Source organism: Bos indicus x Bos taurus, chromosome 5 (assembly GCF_003369695.1).
Source record: "Bos indicus x Bos taurus breed Angus x Brahman F1 hybrid chromosome 5, Bos_hybrid_MaternalHap_v2.0, whole genome shotgun sequence".
NCBI classification, from domain to species: Eukaryota; Metazoa; Chordata; class Mammalia; order Artiodactyla; family Bovidae; genus Bos; species Bos indicus x Bos taurus.
Window position 1 is genome coordinate 76,145,479 of NC_040080.1, and position 17,834 is coordinate 76,163,312.

The 17,834-nt window shown below is 39.4% G+C and overlaps 1 protein-coding gene across 1 annotated transcript; it reads left to right on the forward strand.

Annotated features, from left to right (window-relative positions):
- The first annotated feature begins 3,911 nt into the window (after nt 1-3,911).
- Nucleotides 3,912-10,105, forward strand: LOC113892977 (lysozyme C, milk isozyme). The gene is made up of 4 exons (XM_027542521.1): nt 3,912-4,293; nt 6,020-6,184; nt 7,894-7,972; nt 9,240-10,105. The coding sequence occupies exons 1-4, from the start codon at nt 4,101-4,103 to the stop codon at nt 9,304-9,306; spliced, it is 504 nt and encodes a 167-aa protein (XP_027398322.1). The 5' UTR covers nt 3,912-4,100; the 3' UTR covers nt 9,307-10,105.
- Nucleotides 10,106-17,834: the final 7,729 nt, after the last annotated feature.

Consider the following 17,834-nt stretch of genomic DNA (forward strand, 5'->3'; position numbering starts at 1 on the left):
GATTCATGAATCAAGGCAAATTGGAAGTGGTCAAACAGGAGATGACAAGAGTGAACATCGACAGTCTAGGAATCAGCAAACTAAGATAGACTGGAATAAGTGAATTTAACTCAGATGACCATTATATCTACTACCGTGGACAGGAGTCCCTTAGAAGAAATGGACTAGCCATCATGGTCAACAAAAGAGTCCTAAATGCAGTATTTGAATGCAATCTCAAAAACGACAGAATGCTCTCTGTTTGTTTCCAAGGCAAACCATTCAATATCATGGTAATCCAAGTCTTTGCCCTGACCAGTAACGCTGAAGGAGCTGAAGTTGAACAGTTCTATGAAGACCTACAAGACCTTCTAGAACTAATACCCAAAAAAGATGTCCTTTTCATTATAGGGGACTGGAATGCAAAAGTAGGAAGTCAAGAGATACCTGGAGTAACAGGCAAATTTGGCCTTGGAGTACAGAATGAAGCAGGGCAAAGGCTAATAGAGTTTTGCCAAGAGAACGCACTGGTCATAGCAAACACCCTCTTCCAACAACACAAGAGAAGACTCTATACATGGACATCACCAGATGGTCAACACCGAAATCAGATTGATTATATTCTTTGCAGCCAAAGATGGAGAAGCTCTATACAGTCAGCAAAAACAAGACCGGGAGCTGACTGTGGCTCAGATCATGAACTCCTTATTGCCAAATTCAGACTGAAACTGAAGAAAGTAGGGAAAACCACTTGACCATTCTGGTATGACCTAAATCAAATCCCTTATGATTATACAGTGGAAGTGAGAAATAGATTTAAGGGACTAGATCTGATAGACAGAGTGCCTGATAAACTATGGACGGAGGTTCATGACATTGTACAGGAGACAGGAATCAAGACCATCCCCAAGAAAAAGAAATGCAAAAAACCTAAATGGCTGCCTGAAGAGGCCTTACAAATAGCTGTGAAAAGAAGGAAAGTGAAAAGCAAAGGAGAAAAGGAAAGATATACCCATCTGAATGCAGAGTTCCAAAGAATAGCAAGGAGAGATAAGAAAGCCTTCCTCAGTGATCAATGCAAAGAAATAGAGGAAGACAATAGAATGAGAAAGACTAGAGATCTCTTCAAGAAAATTAGAGATACCAAGGGAACATTTCATGCAAAGATGGACTCGATAAAGGACAGAAATCGTAGGGACCTAACAGAAGCAGAAGATATTAAGAAGAGGTAGTAAGAATACACAGAAGAACTGTACAAAAAAAGATCTTCATGACCCAGATAATCACGATGATGTGATTTCCCACCTAGAGCCAGACATCCTGGAATGTGAAGTCAAGTGGGCCTTAGGAAGCATCACTAAGAACAAAGCTAGTGGAGGTGATGGAATTCCAGTTGAGCTATTTCAAATCCTAAAAGATGATGCTGTGAAAGTGCTGCACTAATATGCCAGCAAATTTGGAAAACTCAGCAGTGGCCACAGGACTGGAAAATGTCAGTTTTCATTCCAATACCTAAGAAAGGCAATGCCAAAGAATGCTCAAACAGCCGCACAATTGCACTTATCTCACATGCTAGTAAAATAATGCTCAAAATTTTCCAAGCCAGGCTTCAGCACTACATGAACCGTGAACTTCCAGATGTTCAAGCTGGATTTAGAAAAGGCAGAGGAACCAGAGATCAAATTGACAACATCCACTGGATCACGGAAAAAGCAAGAGAGTTCCAGAAAAATATCTATTTCTGCTTTATTGACTATGCCAAAGCCTTTGACTGTGTGGATCATAATAAACTGTGGAAAATTCTGAAAGAGATGGGAATACCAGACCACCTGATCTGCCTCTTGAGAAACCTGTATGGAGGTCAGGAAGCAACAGTTAGAACTGGACATGGAACAACAGACTGGTTCCAAATAGGAAAAGGAGTACGTCAAGGCTGTATATTGTCACCCTGCTTGTTTAACTTATATGCAGAGTACATCATGAGAAATGCTTGGCTGGAGGAAGCACAAGCTGGAATCAAGATTTCTGGGAGAAATATCAATAACCTCAGATATGCAGATAACACCACCCTTATGGCAGAAAGTGAAGATGAACTAAAGAGCCTCTTGATGAAAGTGAAAGAGGAGAGTGAAAAAGCTGGCTTAAAACTCAACATTCAGAAAACTAAGGTCACGGCATGCGGTCCCGTCACTTCATGGAAAATAGATGGGGAAACAGTGGCTTACTTCATCTTTCTGGGCTCCAAAATCACTGCAGATGGTGATCACAGCCATGAAATTAAAAGATGCTTGCTTCTTGGAAGGAAAGTTATGATCAACCTAGACAGCATATTAAAAAGCAGAGACATTACTTTGCCAACAAAGGTCCATCTAGTCAAGGCTATGGTTTTTCCAGTAGTCATTTATGGATGTGAGAGTTGGACTGTAAAGAAAGCTGAGTGCCAAAGAATTGATGCTTTTGAACTGTGATGTTGGAGAAGACTCTTGAGAGTCCCTTGGACTGCAAGGACATCCAACCAGTCTATCCTAAAGGAACTCAGTCCTGGGTGTTCATTGGAAGGACTGATGTTGAAGCTGAAACTCCAACACTTTGGCCACATGATGTGCAGAGTGAGTCATTGGAAAAGACCCTGATGCTGGGAAAGATTGAGGGCAGGAGGAGAAGGGGACAACAGAGGATAAGATGGTTGGATGGCATCACTGATGCAATGGACATGGGTTTGGGTGGACTCTGGGAGTTGGTGATGGACAGGGAGGCCTGGTATGCTGTGGTTTATGGGGTCACAAAGAGTCAGACACGACTGAGCAACTAAACTGAAACTGAAGCCCTTTTAGGGTTTTTGGCTGGGGCTCTGTAACAAAAAATTAAGAGAAAAGCAAACATGTTTGTTAACATGTACGTTTCATATATACTTACGTGAAATACAGGCAGCAGTAACTCAAAAACATGGCTAGAGCCGAGACTTACAGATTATCTTAAAAAACAATATATTTTTAGAGTAGCAACAAGACATAGGAGAAGAGTTCTAGCTTCAAGGGTGGCAGATTGTGGGACGATAAATACATTAGAAGCTAAGGAAAGATACTAGCTACTCAGTAAATGTTTTGTCAGTCCTCTAGTGCTGTCTTGGGGCTGATAAGTGTCAATAGTTGTTGGTGATTAATATCTGCACAAATTTATGTTCTGCTTTCAGGAAACTAGGGAGAGGGCAGAGAATTTTTCTTGGATCTTCTTCCTCTCAGTTGCCTTCAGCTCAAAATAATCCTTATGCCAAAGGGGAAGATTTTGGGTGGCATATTCTGATATCCCTCTGCAGGTTTTACTGTTAAGTTCTTTTGCTTTGCAATGACCTTTTATGTTCTAACATGGAAATGTGAAGTAAGGCATTGTCAGAAAGGAGTTAGGAATGTTGTTCTCATGAGCTTACTTATCATAGGAAAATATGGATTTATAAATGAAGAATTTACAATAGACACCAAAAAAGTTGGCAGAGGAATCTGGTTGAACAACATGGTGTGGTGCTACATACCTGTCAGAACACCAGGCAGTGTGTCATGTTGTTTTGTGGAAAATGTATATATATAACAATTTCAAGTGAAAAAATTGAAGACAACAGAGTGAAAGCACATAAAACAATGTAACAAAAAAAAACTTAGTGAAAGATTTGAGCTTATTTTCAGTTGTGTAAAATATTCCGTTTTTTTTTTCTTTACAGTTGCTCAAATTTATATTTATATAGGAGGAAGTTCCTCTTTGGGCTATAGTGCTAATCCCAGTTCTTCCTGAGCAAGGTCGTTAAGCAACCTCATTTTATTATTTTCTTTCAGGTTAATACTTAGAATATCAGCATATTCCTTTATTTACAGTTGCTCAAATTTATATTTATATAGGAGGAAATTCCTCTTTGGGCTATAGTGCTAATCCCAGTTCTTCCTGAGCAAGGTCGTTAAGCAATCTCATTTTATTATTTTCTTTCAGGTTAATCCTTAGGATATCAGCATATTCCTTTAAACATAAGGAAGAAAACTTTTAAAGTCAGTGGACCAAAACACAGGCCCTGCCTTCCACATGTCACCAAGGGTGGAGCCCCCAAACTCGTCAGAGAAGAGGGAAGTGAAAAGATGTTAAATACCAAGTCCAGCTCACCTGGTCAACTTGGACATTTGGCTTCTGTCAACATGAAGGCTCTCCTTATTGTGGGGCTTCTCCTCCTTTCTGTTGCTGTCCAGGGCAAGAAATTTCAGAGGTGTGAGCTTGCCAGAACTCTGAAGAAACTTGGATTGGATGGCTATCGAGGAGTCAGCCTGGCAAACTGTAAGTTAACTATTCTTCTTCCTTCCAAATAGTTAGCCAGGTGTGGAACAGATACTAATAGAGGATGAATAATAAGGGATATTGTATGAATGGACTTTTCTTATTTCTTGGCGGGTTTGTACATTTACAATGGTTAAAATACCAATGGTTCCTTTAGAATCAGATGTACTGGGTAAAGGATTGAAGTATAGGAGGGTTAAATTCTATACAATTAGAAGCATGCCAGGTACTGCTATACTCCTCTAGAGCCACTAAATTTGCCAGCTGGCATATGGAAGCAGACTATAAAATGTATTTCAGCACCTGGGATATGTCTGTCAAGCCCTTGGTGTTTGACTCTAGCCATTTCCAGTTTGGACTTGAGCTCTGCAAGCCTGAGTAAGGCAGTAATTTTCTCATTTTTAGTCCCCCTAACATGACACTGGGCAAAGTTTTTATACATTTCATTGAACTCTTAAAACAGGGACAGAAGGAACCTATTTCCCCTCAATCAGTATCTATATAAGGATCCCTGAAATGCAGCCTGAAAGACATTTTATTATTCTACATCCAGTTGATTAATTATTTTTAATTTTCTTCCACAAAATTAAAGATATGTCCTAAGGAAAAGTGACTGTATTTTAGTCCATATTTGTCAATGTCATTACTGTATTTTTCAGACTGAATTCAGACATTTCCCCTCCATAACTATTTATGAATGAATGAGTGGATAGATGGATGGATGTCTTTCCTATTCTATAACTCTTTTCAGGACTCTAATTTGATATCCAAATTCAACTTTAGGTGTCGTAAGAATTTTTTTTTCCTCTCAAAAACTCCTTATTTTTCCAGGTAAAAGTATTTTTCCATTAGCATAAGCAGATACTACTAATTCGGAGAAGGCAGTGGCACCCCACTCCAGTACTCTTGCCTGGAAAATCCCATGGGCGGAGCTTGGTGGGCTGCAGTCCATGGGGTTGCTAAGAGTCAGACATGACTGAGCGACTTCACTTTCACTTTTCACTTTCATGCATTGGAGAAGGAAATGGCAACCCACTCCAGTGTTCTTGCCTGGAGAATCCCAGAGACGGGGGAGCCTGATGGGCTGCCGTCTATAGGGTTGCACAGAGTCGGACATGACTGAAGCGACTTAGCAGCAGCAGCAGCAGCATACTACTAATTGGGCTTCCCAGGTGGTGCAGTGTAAAGAATCCAACTGCTGATGCAGGAGACACAAGAGACATAGATTTAAGACCTGAGTTGAGAAGATCCCCTGGAAGAGGGCATGGCCACCCACTCCAGTATTCTTGTGTGGGAAAATCCCATGGACAGAAGAGCCTGGCAGGCTACAGTCCATGGCGTTGCATAGAGTCGGACATGACTAAAGCGACTTACTTCACACATATGCAGCTAATGACTGAATCCACTCAACTCTGCTGATTTTTCTATTCTAGGCTGAAATTTACGTGAGCGATGGGACCAGGGGAAGGGTAATAGCAATGAAGGAAACATCTATTTTAATATCTTTTAAAATATGTTAGTTGTTTTATTAGTATTAACAAATGTTTTGCTAACAAAAGAATTCTCTTAAGGGCCCTTTAATACAAAAATGTTAAAATATTTTACAAGTAAGATACATCTTTCTACTTATAAAACAAGTTGTTAGTAAAGTAGAATTAAAAAGAACTAATTACGCTGTTAAGTATAAGTTATGTCGTGTTGCTGTTTATTACTAATTTTTTTTCAGGGGTGTGTTTGGCCAGATGGGAAAGCAATTACAACACACGTGCTACAAACTACAATCGTGGAGACAAAAGCACTGATTATGGGATATTTCAAATCAATAGCCGCTGGTGGTGCAATGATGGCAAAACCCCAAAAGCAGTTAACGCCTGTCGTATACCCTGCAGCGGTAAGACAAGATAATGTGGAGTCATGGCACAGGACTCACCTGGTTATACTTGTTGGGTTATCCAAAAAGTTCGTTCAGGTTTTTCTGTAAACATCTTATGGGAAAACTGGAATGATCCTTTAGGTCAAGAGTCAATAGAAATAAAAAGGTCTTGAAGGGCTCATCAGGGACCTTGAAAAATTCCATATTAACTTCCTAAAACTCCTTATTTTGCTCTTCATAATTCCTCAAGTAAAAAATTAAAGAGCTGGTATCATAAAAGATCTGGAGTGACCTATCACTTCATCATAACTGGACATGTTGATGCTTTGTAGAGAACAATGCCATTCCTCCTACTTTCCTTGTTTGTAGAGGTTTAGGGGTAATTTGGTTATAGGGGTTTTTCATTTTTTTTAATCTACACTCCTTTATTGGAAAATGAAAGGATTAGTGGTTAACCAAAGAAGAGAAATATGTGTGGTTTTTTTAAAATATAATTTTTGCTTTTTATTATGAAATGTTTTAATATATGGAAAATTAGAAACATTAGCATAATAAACATCAGTATGCTCATCGTGTACTTTTACAGTTATTTACATTTTATCATATTTACTTCTTTTATGTATATGGGGTTTTTTTTGCTGAGTGATTTTAAACTGATTTAGAAACATTATGACATTTCATTTCTAAATTCTTTGGTTTGCATCTCCAAAAAATACGGTGCCTTTATAAGCATAATCATTCTAACAAGCTAATTTAAGATTTGTTTAATTGGGATGAAATAAATAATCTATTGAGTTCCTTTTAAAGTAGAGATAACATATGAATCTTTAGTGCATAAAATATTGAAAAAATATTGAAAAACTGATAGTTATATTTTTAAATATTCAAAATCCTATAGTCTTTAGAATATTATTTTGTATCCAGTTAATTTATTTTAAAAATATTTTTAAATAATACTTTAAAAATAAAAAATAATATATTTTTTATTTTTTAATAAAGTCTTTATTGAATTTTTGAATATCACTTTTGTTGAATTTGTTAAAATATTGCTTCTATTGTTTCTTATGTTCTGGTTTTTTGGCCATGTTAAGTCTCAGTTGCCAACAGGCAGGATCTTCATTGTGCCAGGCAGGCTTCTCTCCAGTTGGGATGTGCAGGCTTAGCTGCCCTGCAGCATTTGGCATCTTCCTTCCCCCACCAGGGATTGAACCAGCATCCCCTGCACTGGAAGGTGCACTCTTAATCACTGGGCCACCAGGGAGTCCCTCGGTCTATCTCTCAGGGTTAAGCACTTAGGCTGTTTCCATTTTCTCCTTTTATATAAACTGCTATGAAACATTTTGTATACACATCTTTGGGTACATACCATGATTTCTTTAGGATAAATTTCCATTAGGAGAATTGCTAAGTAAAAAACTCCTAGACTGTTTCTGCTTGTTTGTTTTGTTTTTACACTGCCTAGTAAAAAGAAACCCTTGTATCACATTAGTTAATAGCTCCTGAACATCCACTGACTTTGGTAAATGAGAAGCAGAATGTTTTATTTCATACCAAATGGGATGGAATGAAGAAAGAGTTTTCCTCCAAAATTCATACAGATATAAGGACTCTTAAAAAATAATATTAGTTGTTCTTTCCTCAGTATAAGAGAATAAAGCTGACTGAACCTAAACTTAAAATGAAATTTCTATGAAGATTGTTTTCATTTCTCACCACTTCTTTTTCAGCTTTGCTGAAAGATGACATCACTCAAGCTGTAGCATGTGCAAAGAGGGTTGTCAGAGATCCACAAGGCATTAAAGCATGGTATGTTTTTTTCCCCCTTCCAGTTTTATTGAGATGTAATTGACATAGAGCACGGTAAAAGTTTAGGGTGTATAGCATAATGATTTGATTTATATGCATCATGAAATGATTATCACAATAAGTTTAGTAAGCATCCTTTATCTCATATAGATACAAAATTAGAGAAAGAGAAGAAAAAAAAATTTTGTGTGGAATGAAAAGTCTTATTAAAGTTTAATCTCAGCATCCTTTGTATATGTATAACATATATCAATGTTAATTATATTTATCATGTTGTATATTGTACTGTTGTTGTTTAGTTGCTAAGTTGCATCCAACTCTTTAACGACTCCATGGACTGTTGCCTACCAAGCTCCTCTGTCCATGGGATTTCCCAGGCAACAATACTGGAGTAGGTTGTCATTTACTCCTCCAGAGGGTCTTCCCCACCCAGGGATTGAACCCGCATCTCCTGCATTGCAGGCGGATTCTTTACCACTGAGCCACCAGCATAGGCCTGTGGTACATTGCATCCCTACTGTTATAACTACAAGTCTATAGTACCTCCCACTGCCTTTGTCCAGTTCCTTACCTCTCACCCCACCTACAAGCCCCACAGCAGGTAACCACAAATCTGACCACTTTCCTATGAGGTTGTTTGTATGTTTGTGTTTTAAGTATAATGGACCTACAACAGGTGTAGATTAGTCTTTAGGATAAGACTAATCTTATGAGTCTTTAGTTTCTGTTAAGAGCACGGTATGTATTAAACATTAAAGAAGAGGGCTGATTTATCCTGCTGATGTGAGAGAAGTGAGAGAATATTCCAAAGACTACAGTATGCTACTGAAAATTGAAAATTGCAGCTTTAGATTTATGCTAAACAGTGTATTACATAGAAACCATCTATTTTACCTGATTCAGAATCTTTTACTCTTTTACTACTCAGTTTATTTTAGGGAATTTCTAGAGGTTTTGAATTCTCTACACAATACCTTGAAACTATTTTTGGATTTAAGTAAATGTGGAATGCACTTTGCAGTGCTGTTGGGGACTTCACAAGACTCAACATTTGTGTCCAGCATTCTGTGCTATAGTCCAGGCTTGTGGAGATGTGATGTCCCTGTATACGCATCTCCAGTTAATAAATAGCAACAATTGCATCTGTCTGTAGCTTGTATTTCATGTACTGATTAACTATTTTGTTCTTGCAAAGGATTTGAAGTATGTATAACGCAATGAAGATATGTTTCAATCTTACTATCATTTGTTTCATCTTTTTTTACAGGGTGGCATGGAGAAACAAGTGTCAAAACCGAGATCTCAGGAGTTATGTTCAGGGTTGCGGAGTGTAACTGTGGAGTTTTCGTCTTCAGCTCATTTTGTCTCTTTTTCATATTAAGGAAGTAATCGTTGAGTAAAAGATTATACTATCACTCTTTCAAACAAATAATGTTTTTACCGAAGCAGGAGCATATGGTCTTTCTTCTAAGAGGCTGACGTTTACCTCACGTGTTTATTGTTTGATATTAGGCCTACATTTTTCAGCTTGCTAACAGAACTAATGCTGGTGAATATTTGTCTAAAATCTTCATTATCAAATGTATCTCTGATACATTTAGTTCTTCAAAGAGATAACCCAGACTTAATCTTGAATGATATAAGTACTCCCTAATATTCAACAAAATATAACAAAAGAATCTCTCTAAGCAAATTGATCTTAGGCAAAGCCCCACCTGTGTAGGCATGTGAACTCTCATCTGTTCAGTCAAAAAAAGCAGAACGTCAAATGGCCAAAAATGGAAACAGCCCAAATCAATGAATTTTGTTTTCATAACTGTGACATTTGGTTTAAATGTTTTCATAGAAATGTTGCATGAACACAGAATTTTAAAAATAAACTTACAATTTATACATCAACCTATTTTAGCCTTTGTAAAGAACTCATTTATGCATCTTGCTGATCCTGAAGGAATATAAAGAAGGATTAGATGAGCTGTTGATTTTCCTTAGTTTTATTAGCTTAAATTCATCCATTATGACTAAATTCAGAGGCAGATAAGTTTGTAAGCATTGAATTAATTGCTATTAAACCGATGTGAATTTATGCATGTTGTAAAAGAAAAACATTTTCATTAAAAGCTTTGCAATTCATACCTTGTCTTCCTTTGTTTAGAGCCATTTAATGTCTCTGAAGAAATACATATGTGTATATTTGGGAAATAATGATCTGACAATTAGTATTTCCTACATCCTCACCTGTACTGAAACAGTACTGCTAGAGATACTGCTAGAGATACTGCTAGAGAAATCCATAAGCATGCTGATTCTCAATGTTTTAAATTTTTAATCTGTTTTGGCTATGCCACACAGCTTCTGGGACCTTAGTTTCCCACTTCAGTTCAGTTCAGTCACTCAGTCGTGTCTGACTCTTTGCGACCCCATGAACCGCAGCACGCCAGGCCTCCCTGTCCATCACCAACTCCGGGAGTTTACTCAAACTCATGTCCATCAAGTCGGTGATGCCATCCAGCCATCTCATCCTCTATCGTCCCCTTCTCCTCCTGCCCCTAATCCCTCCCAGCATCAGGGTCTTTTCCAATGAGTCAACTCTTCATATGAGGTAGCCAAAATATTGGAGTTTCAGCCTTAGCATCAGTCCTTCCAATGAACACCCAGGACTGATCTCCTTTAGGATGGACTGGTTGGATCTCCTTGCAGTCCAAGGAACTCTCAAGAGTCTTCTCGAACTCCCAAGAGGGCTTGAATTCTTACTCTTAACAGTGAAAGCAAGGAGTCCTAACCATGGAACCACCAAGGAATTCCCCTCACTTTACTTTCATAAACATAAATCTCAAATGGGCCCTCAAGTCAGCCTAATCATCTTAGTCACTTCTCTTCAATCCTTCTGTATTGGTGTCCCCACTCTCCAAAATGACTGTCACTATTTACTTCTCCAATCTTTTCAAACTCCCAGTAAACATGCCCAACCACTGGTATTTGACATGTGCTCTCAGTAGATGACCTGGCCTCATATTACAAAGACAGAACAGAAGCAACTCATACAAAATTTTCCTCTGCTGGCCATCAAAACAGAATTCACATCTTTCCCTGGGCCCACCTTCCCTTCCTTCCCCGTTATTACTAGGATGCAGGGCCTCTGCTCCAGCCAGTGGCAGTGTCTCCACATGCAGTCCATCACCATACTGCCCTGGTAACCTGGCTTATTCCATAGAACTCTCCGGGGGCTCTACAGAACCCTCCAACTACAACATCATTCTCTGCTCCCTTTCCAGTAACACTTCTGGGGTGAGATATCTATGTTAACCCACTCCATGCTCTCACCTCCCTTTGTCTTTTCATCTCTTCTTAATCTGACTGCTGTCCTCACTCAGCTGAAAACGGCTCAAACATGACTCCTCCCAGGATGCACTGGGGCCAGTTCTAGTGATCACCTGATTTCTGTTCAATCTACTTGATCTCTCAGCAGCATTTGACAGAGTGAACCACTTGCTACTTCTGAAAACTTTTTCTTCCTCAGCTCTCCTCCTTTATATTGTGTCATTGATGGCTCCTTCTCAGTCCTTCTTGGCTGACTGTTTCTCTGCTGATTGATTTTTTAAGTGTTGGAGTGTCCCAGGACTCAAACCTGTAACCATTTGATAGACATGTTTTAATTATTCTTTTAGATGAAGTATAACTTTCAAAAGAATAGAGTTTTTCCCACTTTTTAAAGAGATTGAAATAATCTAAATCTTTCCCCCAATTTGTAAGTACAGTACAGCCTTTTATGTTTTCGGAACAGTTTGAGAAACTGGTGCCCATGGCTCCGAATCCTTCAGTGTGTAATTTCTATAGAACCTCGAAACATCATCCATATCAGGAGATAAACACTGACAAAATTAGGACCACCCAGTCATCAGATCTATACAATTTCATCAAGTATCCCACAAATTCTAATTAAAAGGTCTAATTCAGAATCACATTATATTTGGTTGTTACATTTTTTAGTTTCCTTCAATCTAGGTAACTTCTTCATGTTTCCATGACTTTTATGATTTTAACCCATTTGAAGACCTCAACCACCTATGGTGTAAAATGCCTAAGGTTTTTCTGATGTTCCCTGGAGTAGATCAGGTTATGTATCTCTGGCAGGGATGCCACGGACGTGATATTGTCCTCTTCTCATTGTGTCCTTTCAGCTGACATGCAGTTTTGAAATGTTCTGTTACGGGTGATGTTCACATTGATCGTTTGATTAAGGTGATGTCTGTAAGTCACCTCCACTGTGAGGTATTTGGGAGAGGATGAGATACTTTGAGAAATTTTCTTCCTCATCAAAATGTCAATTTTTGCATGCACTTATTATATCAGTATGGACCCCTAGCTTCCTACTTGATTCTAATCATAATGAGTCATAATCCATTGCTATCATTTATTTTTATGTTCTCATTGTCCCTGATTTTTCTCCTTTCAGAGAGACTCTGCAAGCTAGCTTCTGCGTCATCTTGACATGACCTCATCATTCTTTGGGTACTTTTTTGTTTTCTGGCACAAGCTGTCCTAATGCTCACCTTGTTCTTTTTCTGCTTCAGCCTAGAATCAGCTATTTCTCCAAAAGCTCTTAGCCCTCACAGTGGATAATAGTATTTAAAAAAACAATTCTGGGCAGTAGAGTGGAACTGTTCCCATGTCCCATCAAAGGACAGAGCTAGAGGATGTATGTATTTACCTAACATTTATCTACTCAAATTGAGTTCATAGAATACCTCCAATTCCAATCCCATACCACAAGGTTAATGGTAGGGTTTTTTTTTTTTTTTCTTATGTTGATAACTTCCTTGTTATACAGTCAGAAAGCAGGTACCCATTTTCCTAAACATTCTTAAAATGTGTCCTGAGCACATGCACATATTTGATCAGTTTGCCTGTATGTAACCAGTCTCCCAACACTGCCACACAATGGAATAGATGGTCTCCACTCAGGCTTTGATACCCCTCAGGCAGTCAGCTCTTCTTCCACATCGGGACATCTTTACTGCATTTCATCTCTGACATACCATGCTGGGACACTGTTTTTACAGCAAGGAGGGAAGAAAGTTTTTCCTCTTGTTTTATGCCCACATTCCCAATACCTAGAACAGTGCCTGTAACATGATATATGGTCAATAAAAACCAGCTGCTTGAATGAATCTCCCTGATGATTTAGTATATTCCCCTACGCTGGGCATGCTGAGAGTTTTTTACTCTCCAATCTCACATAATTCTAGTACAGCAGCTTCTGTGGCTCCAAGGGTCAGGTCTCAAATCTATGTGACCAGTCCCCTGGAGGACAGCAGAGGGGCCCAACTCAGGTGCCTCCTCAGATTTCAAGATTCTGGGGCCATTTTGATATGAATCAACAGGAAAGAATGTGGGGTTATTCATAACAGGATATCCAGAGGTGTACAAAGAATGAGTCAAGGTAGGGGAGAGAGGCTTGAAGAGTAAGAGCTCAGATGCAGAGATAGGATATATCTAAGAAGCACCAGGACTGATGCATAACAATGGCTGACTGAAGAAACAACCAGAGATTAGCAAAAGTTGGCCTAAGAGAGAAAGCAATTCTTGTTGGAGATTTTGCTGTGTTTTTGATAAATGTCATGTCTTACTTATACCTGTTATTTTAATACAATCAAGTTCCCAAACCAAATTTTCACCCTTATTCAGAGGACAAAGTAAAAATCAATATGAAAGTTTCATCATTTTTAAAAGAAGTTCAATTCCAATGTTGCTTACCTTCACATCAGGATATTATTTGAAACACAGAGTGATATTCCAGATTAAAACTGGGCTTTCATGTGGCACTAATTATAACTGAGCCCTGAGCGTATTTCTTCCATTTGTATTTAGCAGACTTACTTTAAAAAAATTTTTTTTTTAAGTTGCTAAGGAGCATCCCGGAGAAGGCAATGGCACCCCACTCCAGTACTCTTGCCTAGAAAATCCCATGGATGGAGGAGCCTGGTGGACTGCAGTCCATGGGGTCGCTAAGAGTCGGACACGACTGAGCGACTTCACTTTCACTTCTCACTTTCATGCATTGGAGAAGGAAATGGCAACCCACTCCAGTGTTCTTGCCTGGAGAATCCCAGGGGACGGCGGAGCCTGTTGGGCTGCCGTCTATGGGGTTGCACAGAGTCAGACACGACTGAAGCGACTTAGCAGCAGCAGCAGCAAGGGGAATCCCAGGTGGCGCTACTGCTTAAGAAACTGTCTGCCAGTGCAGGAGATGTAAGAGATGCGGGGTCAATCCCTGGATTGGGAAGATCCCCTGGAGGAGAACATGGCAACCCACTCCAGTATTCTTACCCAGAGAACCTCATGGATAGAGAAGCCTGGCAGGCTACAGTCCATAGTGTCGCACAGAGTCAGACATGACTGAAGTGACTTAGCAGGCACAAAGGGAATTATGAAAAGTTATAGTCATGAGTACCCACTCCAGTGTTCTTGCCTGGAGAATCCCAGGGACGGGGGAGCCTGGTGGGCTGCCGTCTATGGGGTCGCACAGAGTTGGACACAACTGAAGCGACTTAGCAGCAGCAGCAGCATAGTCATGAGTTACTAATTATCATTCATAGATAAAATATTTTTCATTTAAATACATGTTTATTATACAAATTAATTTTAAATCATTTAAAATTTTTACGAGGTTATAAATTCTCAATGTTTACAGTCAATACTTCTACAAGATTTTTTTGTAACTCCCCATTTTTCCCTCTTCACATGCAGCTGTTTTCTACTTTTTTAGCTTAATGTTAGGAATTCTAGGCAGCAGGCACCACAACTACTGAACGCCACAGCTGTAACCACTGAAGCCCATGTGCCCTAGAGCCCATGCTCTCCAACAAGAGAAGCCACCGAAATGAGAAGCCTGAGCACAACTAGAGTGTAGTCCCCGCTTGCTGCAACCAGAGAAAGCCCCTGAGCAGCTCCAAGACCCAGCGCAGCCAATGAAGAAATTTAATTAAATTTAAAAACGAATCCTAGGAAGTTCCCTGGTGGCCTGTTAGGTCGGTACTTTCAGTGCCATTGCCTGGATTCAATCCCTGGTCTGGAAACTGAGGTCTCAGAAGCTATGAGATATGACCGAAAAAAGAAAAAATTTATATTTTCTCCCATGGTTTAAAGTGTCAGACTTGTATTGTTCCTGATGCTGCTTCCTACAGTGGAAGTTAAGGATTAAGTTCTATTTCCTCCTTCTGTATCTCATCACACATGGCACCTTTCCCTAAAACCCATCCTTCCAATGTAATTACATATACTTTTTAAGATCAATACTCAGTATTTACATAGCAATGGCACCCCACTCCAGTACTCTTGCTTGGAAAATCCCATGGATGGAGGAGCCTGGTAGGCTGCAGTCCATGGGGTTGCTAAGAGTCGGACACAACTGAGGGACTTCACTTTCACTTTTCACTTTCATGCATTGGAGAAGGAAATGGCAACCCACTCCAGTGTCCTTGCCTGGAGAATCCCAGACACAGGGTAGCCTGGTGGGCTGCCGTCTATGGGATCGCACAGAGTCAGACACGACTGAAGCGACTTAGCAGTAGCAGCAGTAAATACAATTACTTTCTTCTCTTATGCAAGATTTTATTTTCCCTAGAGCCAGTAACTACATAATTGTTATACTAGCTTACCTTTATTTGTATCTATCATTAGTTCAATTCCCAAACTCTAGGTCTCTTTTTTCTTTATTGAGGTATGGCTCATGTACAATACTACTAAGTTTGAGGTGTACGACATAGTGATTCACATTTTTATAGGTTATATTTCATTTAATTATAAAATATTGGGTATATTCCCTGTATGGTACAATATATCCTTGTAACTTATTTATTTTGGACTGTGCTGCATGGCTTGTGAGATCTTAGTTCCCAAAGCAGGGATCAAACACAGGCACCCTGCTGTAGAAGTGATGAGTCCTAGCCACTGGACGGCCAAGGAAGTCTCAGTTTATTTTATATATGCTAGTTTGTACCTCGAAATCCCCACTGCTCTACGTCTTCCATTTAAATCTCCTCTCAGGTCTTCAGAGGCAGTGAGAACTTCATTAGTCTAACCTTGCTCTGAGGTTTTTTTTTTCCATTTCTGTTATATTTTTAATTTCCAACAACTCCTTTTCATTTTTGAATACTCTTTTCTCCTTGTTTTGTGTCATGCTTGCTATTTCTTATTCTGTATATAGTATTAATATATTTACTATATAGTAATAATATGTAATAAATATATTTACTCTATTTTGGATATAGTATGATAAAGGCTTCCCTGGGAGCTCAGCTGGTAAAGAATCCACCTGCAATGCAGGAGACCCTGGTTCGATTCCTGAGTGAGGATGATCCCCTGGAGAAGGGATAGGCCACCCACTGCAGTATTCTTGGGCTTCCTTGGTGGCCTGGATGGTAAAGAATCTGCCTGCAATGTGGAAGACCTGGGTTCAATCCCTGGGTTAGGAAGATCCCCTGGAGGAGGGTATGGCAGCCCACTCCAGTATACTTGCCTGGAGAATCCCCATGGACAGAGGAGCCTAGTGGGCCACAGTCCATGGGGTCAAAGAGTTGGACATGACTGAGCAACTAAGCACAGCACACAGCATATTAATAATAAGAGTGTGATTGATTTTGATTTTAGTTGACTTCTCTGTTTCCTCTAATCTGCCATTTTGCTTGTTTACTTTGGATTATATCTTTCATACTAGAGGAGTTTCTCTGTTATTTGGCAATCCTTGGTTATCTACTTAAATTTATGATTGGGAAACTTTAAAAGTCCTTTGAGGTTCTGAGGGCCTATGTGGATTTGACCATATGTACTTCACTGAAGGATGACCTGGTGGGTTGAGTCAGTTTCACTGAGGCTCCTTAGATCTCTCCTCTTAGACTGGACACATCCCCCAGGGCAGCCTCTCCCTATTCTCTACTAGAAAAAAAAAGGCCTGGTTGCCAGTATTTTAGAGTTAAGTGACAGATGAAGTCTTGGTACTGCCTATTTTCTGTAGGATATTTCTCAGGTCAAGAAGCAACATATAGAACTGGACATGGAACAATGGACTAGTTCAAAATTGGGAAAGGAGTACATCAAGGCTGTATATTGTCACCCTGCTTATTTAACTTATAGGCAGAATACATCATATGAAATGCCAGATTGGATGAAACTCAAGCTGAAATCAAGATTGCAGGGAGATACATCAATAACCTCAGATATGCAGATGATACTACCCTTAAGGCAGAAAGTGAAGAGGAACTAAAGAGTTTCTTGATGAAGGTTAAAGAAGAGAGTGAAAGAGAAGGCTTAAAACTCAACATTCAAAAAACTAAAAACATGGCATCCGGTCTATCACTTCATGGCAAATAGATGGGGAAAAAATGGAAACAGTAACAGACTTTGTTTTCTTGGACTCCAAAATCATTGTGGATGGTGACTGCAGCCACGAATTAAAGATGCTTGCTCCTTGGAAGAACAGCTAGGACAAAGCTAGACAGCATATTAAAAAGCAGAGACAAAACTTTGCTGACAAAGGTACGCCTAGTCAAAGCTATGGTTTTTCCAGTAGTCATGTACAGATGTGAGAGTTGGACCATAAAGAAATCTAAGCACCGAAGAACTGATGCTTTTCAACTGTGGTGCTGGAGAAGACTCTTGAGAGTCCCTTCAACAGCAGGGAAATCAAACCAGTCAATCCTATAGGAAATCAACCCTGAATATTCATTGGAAGGACTGATGCGGAAGCTGAAGCCCAATACTTTGGCCACATGATGCAAAGAACTGACTCACTGGAAAAGACCCTGATGCTGGGAAAGATTGAGGGCAGGAGGAAAAGAGGGCAACAGAGGACGAGATGGTT

Excerpts from the sequence above, each read along its gene's own strand:
- LOC113892977 (XM_027542521.1), top strand. The coding sequence starts at position 4,101 with ATGTTAAATACCAAGTCCAGCTCACCTGGTCAACTTGGACATTTGGCT. Across the intron at positions 4,294-6,019 it reads AGGAGTCAGCCTGGCAAACT|GGGTGTGTTTGGCCAGATGG; the intron begins GTAAGTTAACTA and ends ATTTTTTTTCAG. Across the intron at positions 7,973-9,239 it reads CCACAAGGCATTAAAGCATG|GGTGGCATGGAGAAACAAGT; the intron begins GTATGTTTTTTT and ends CTTTTTTTACAG.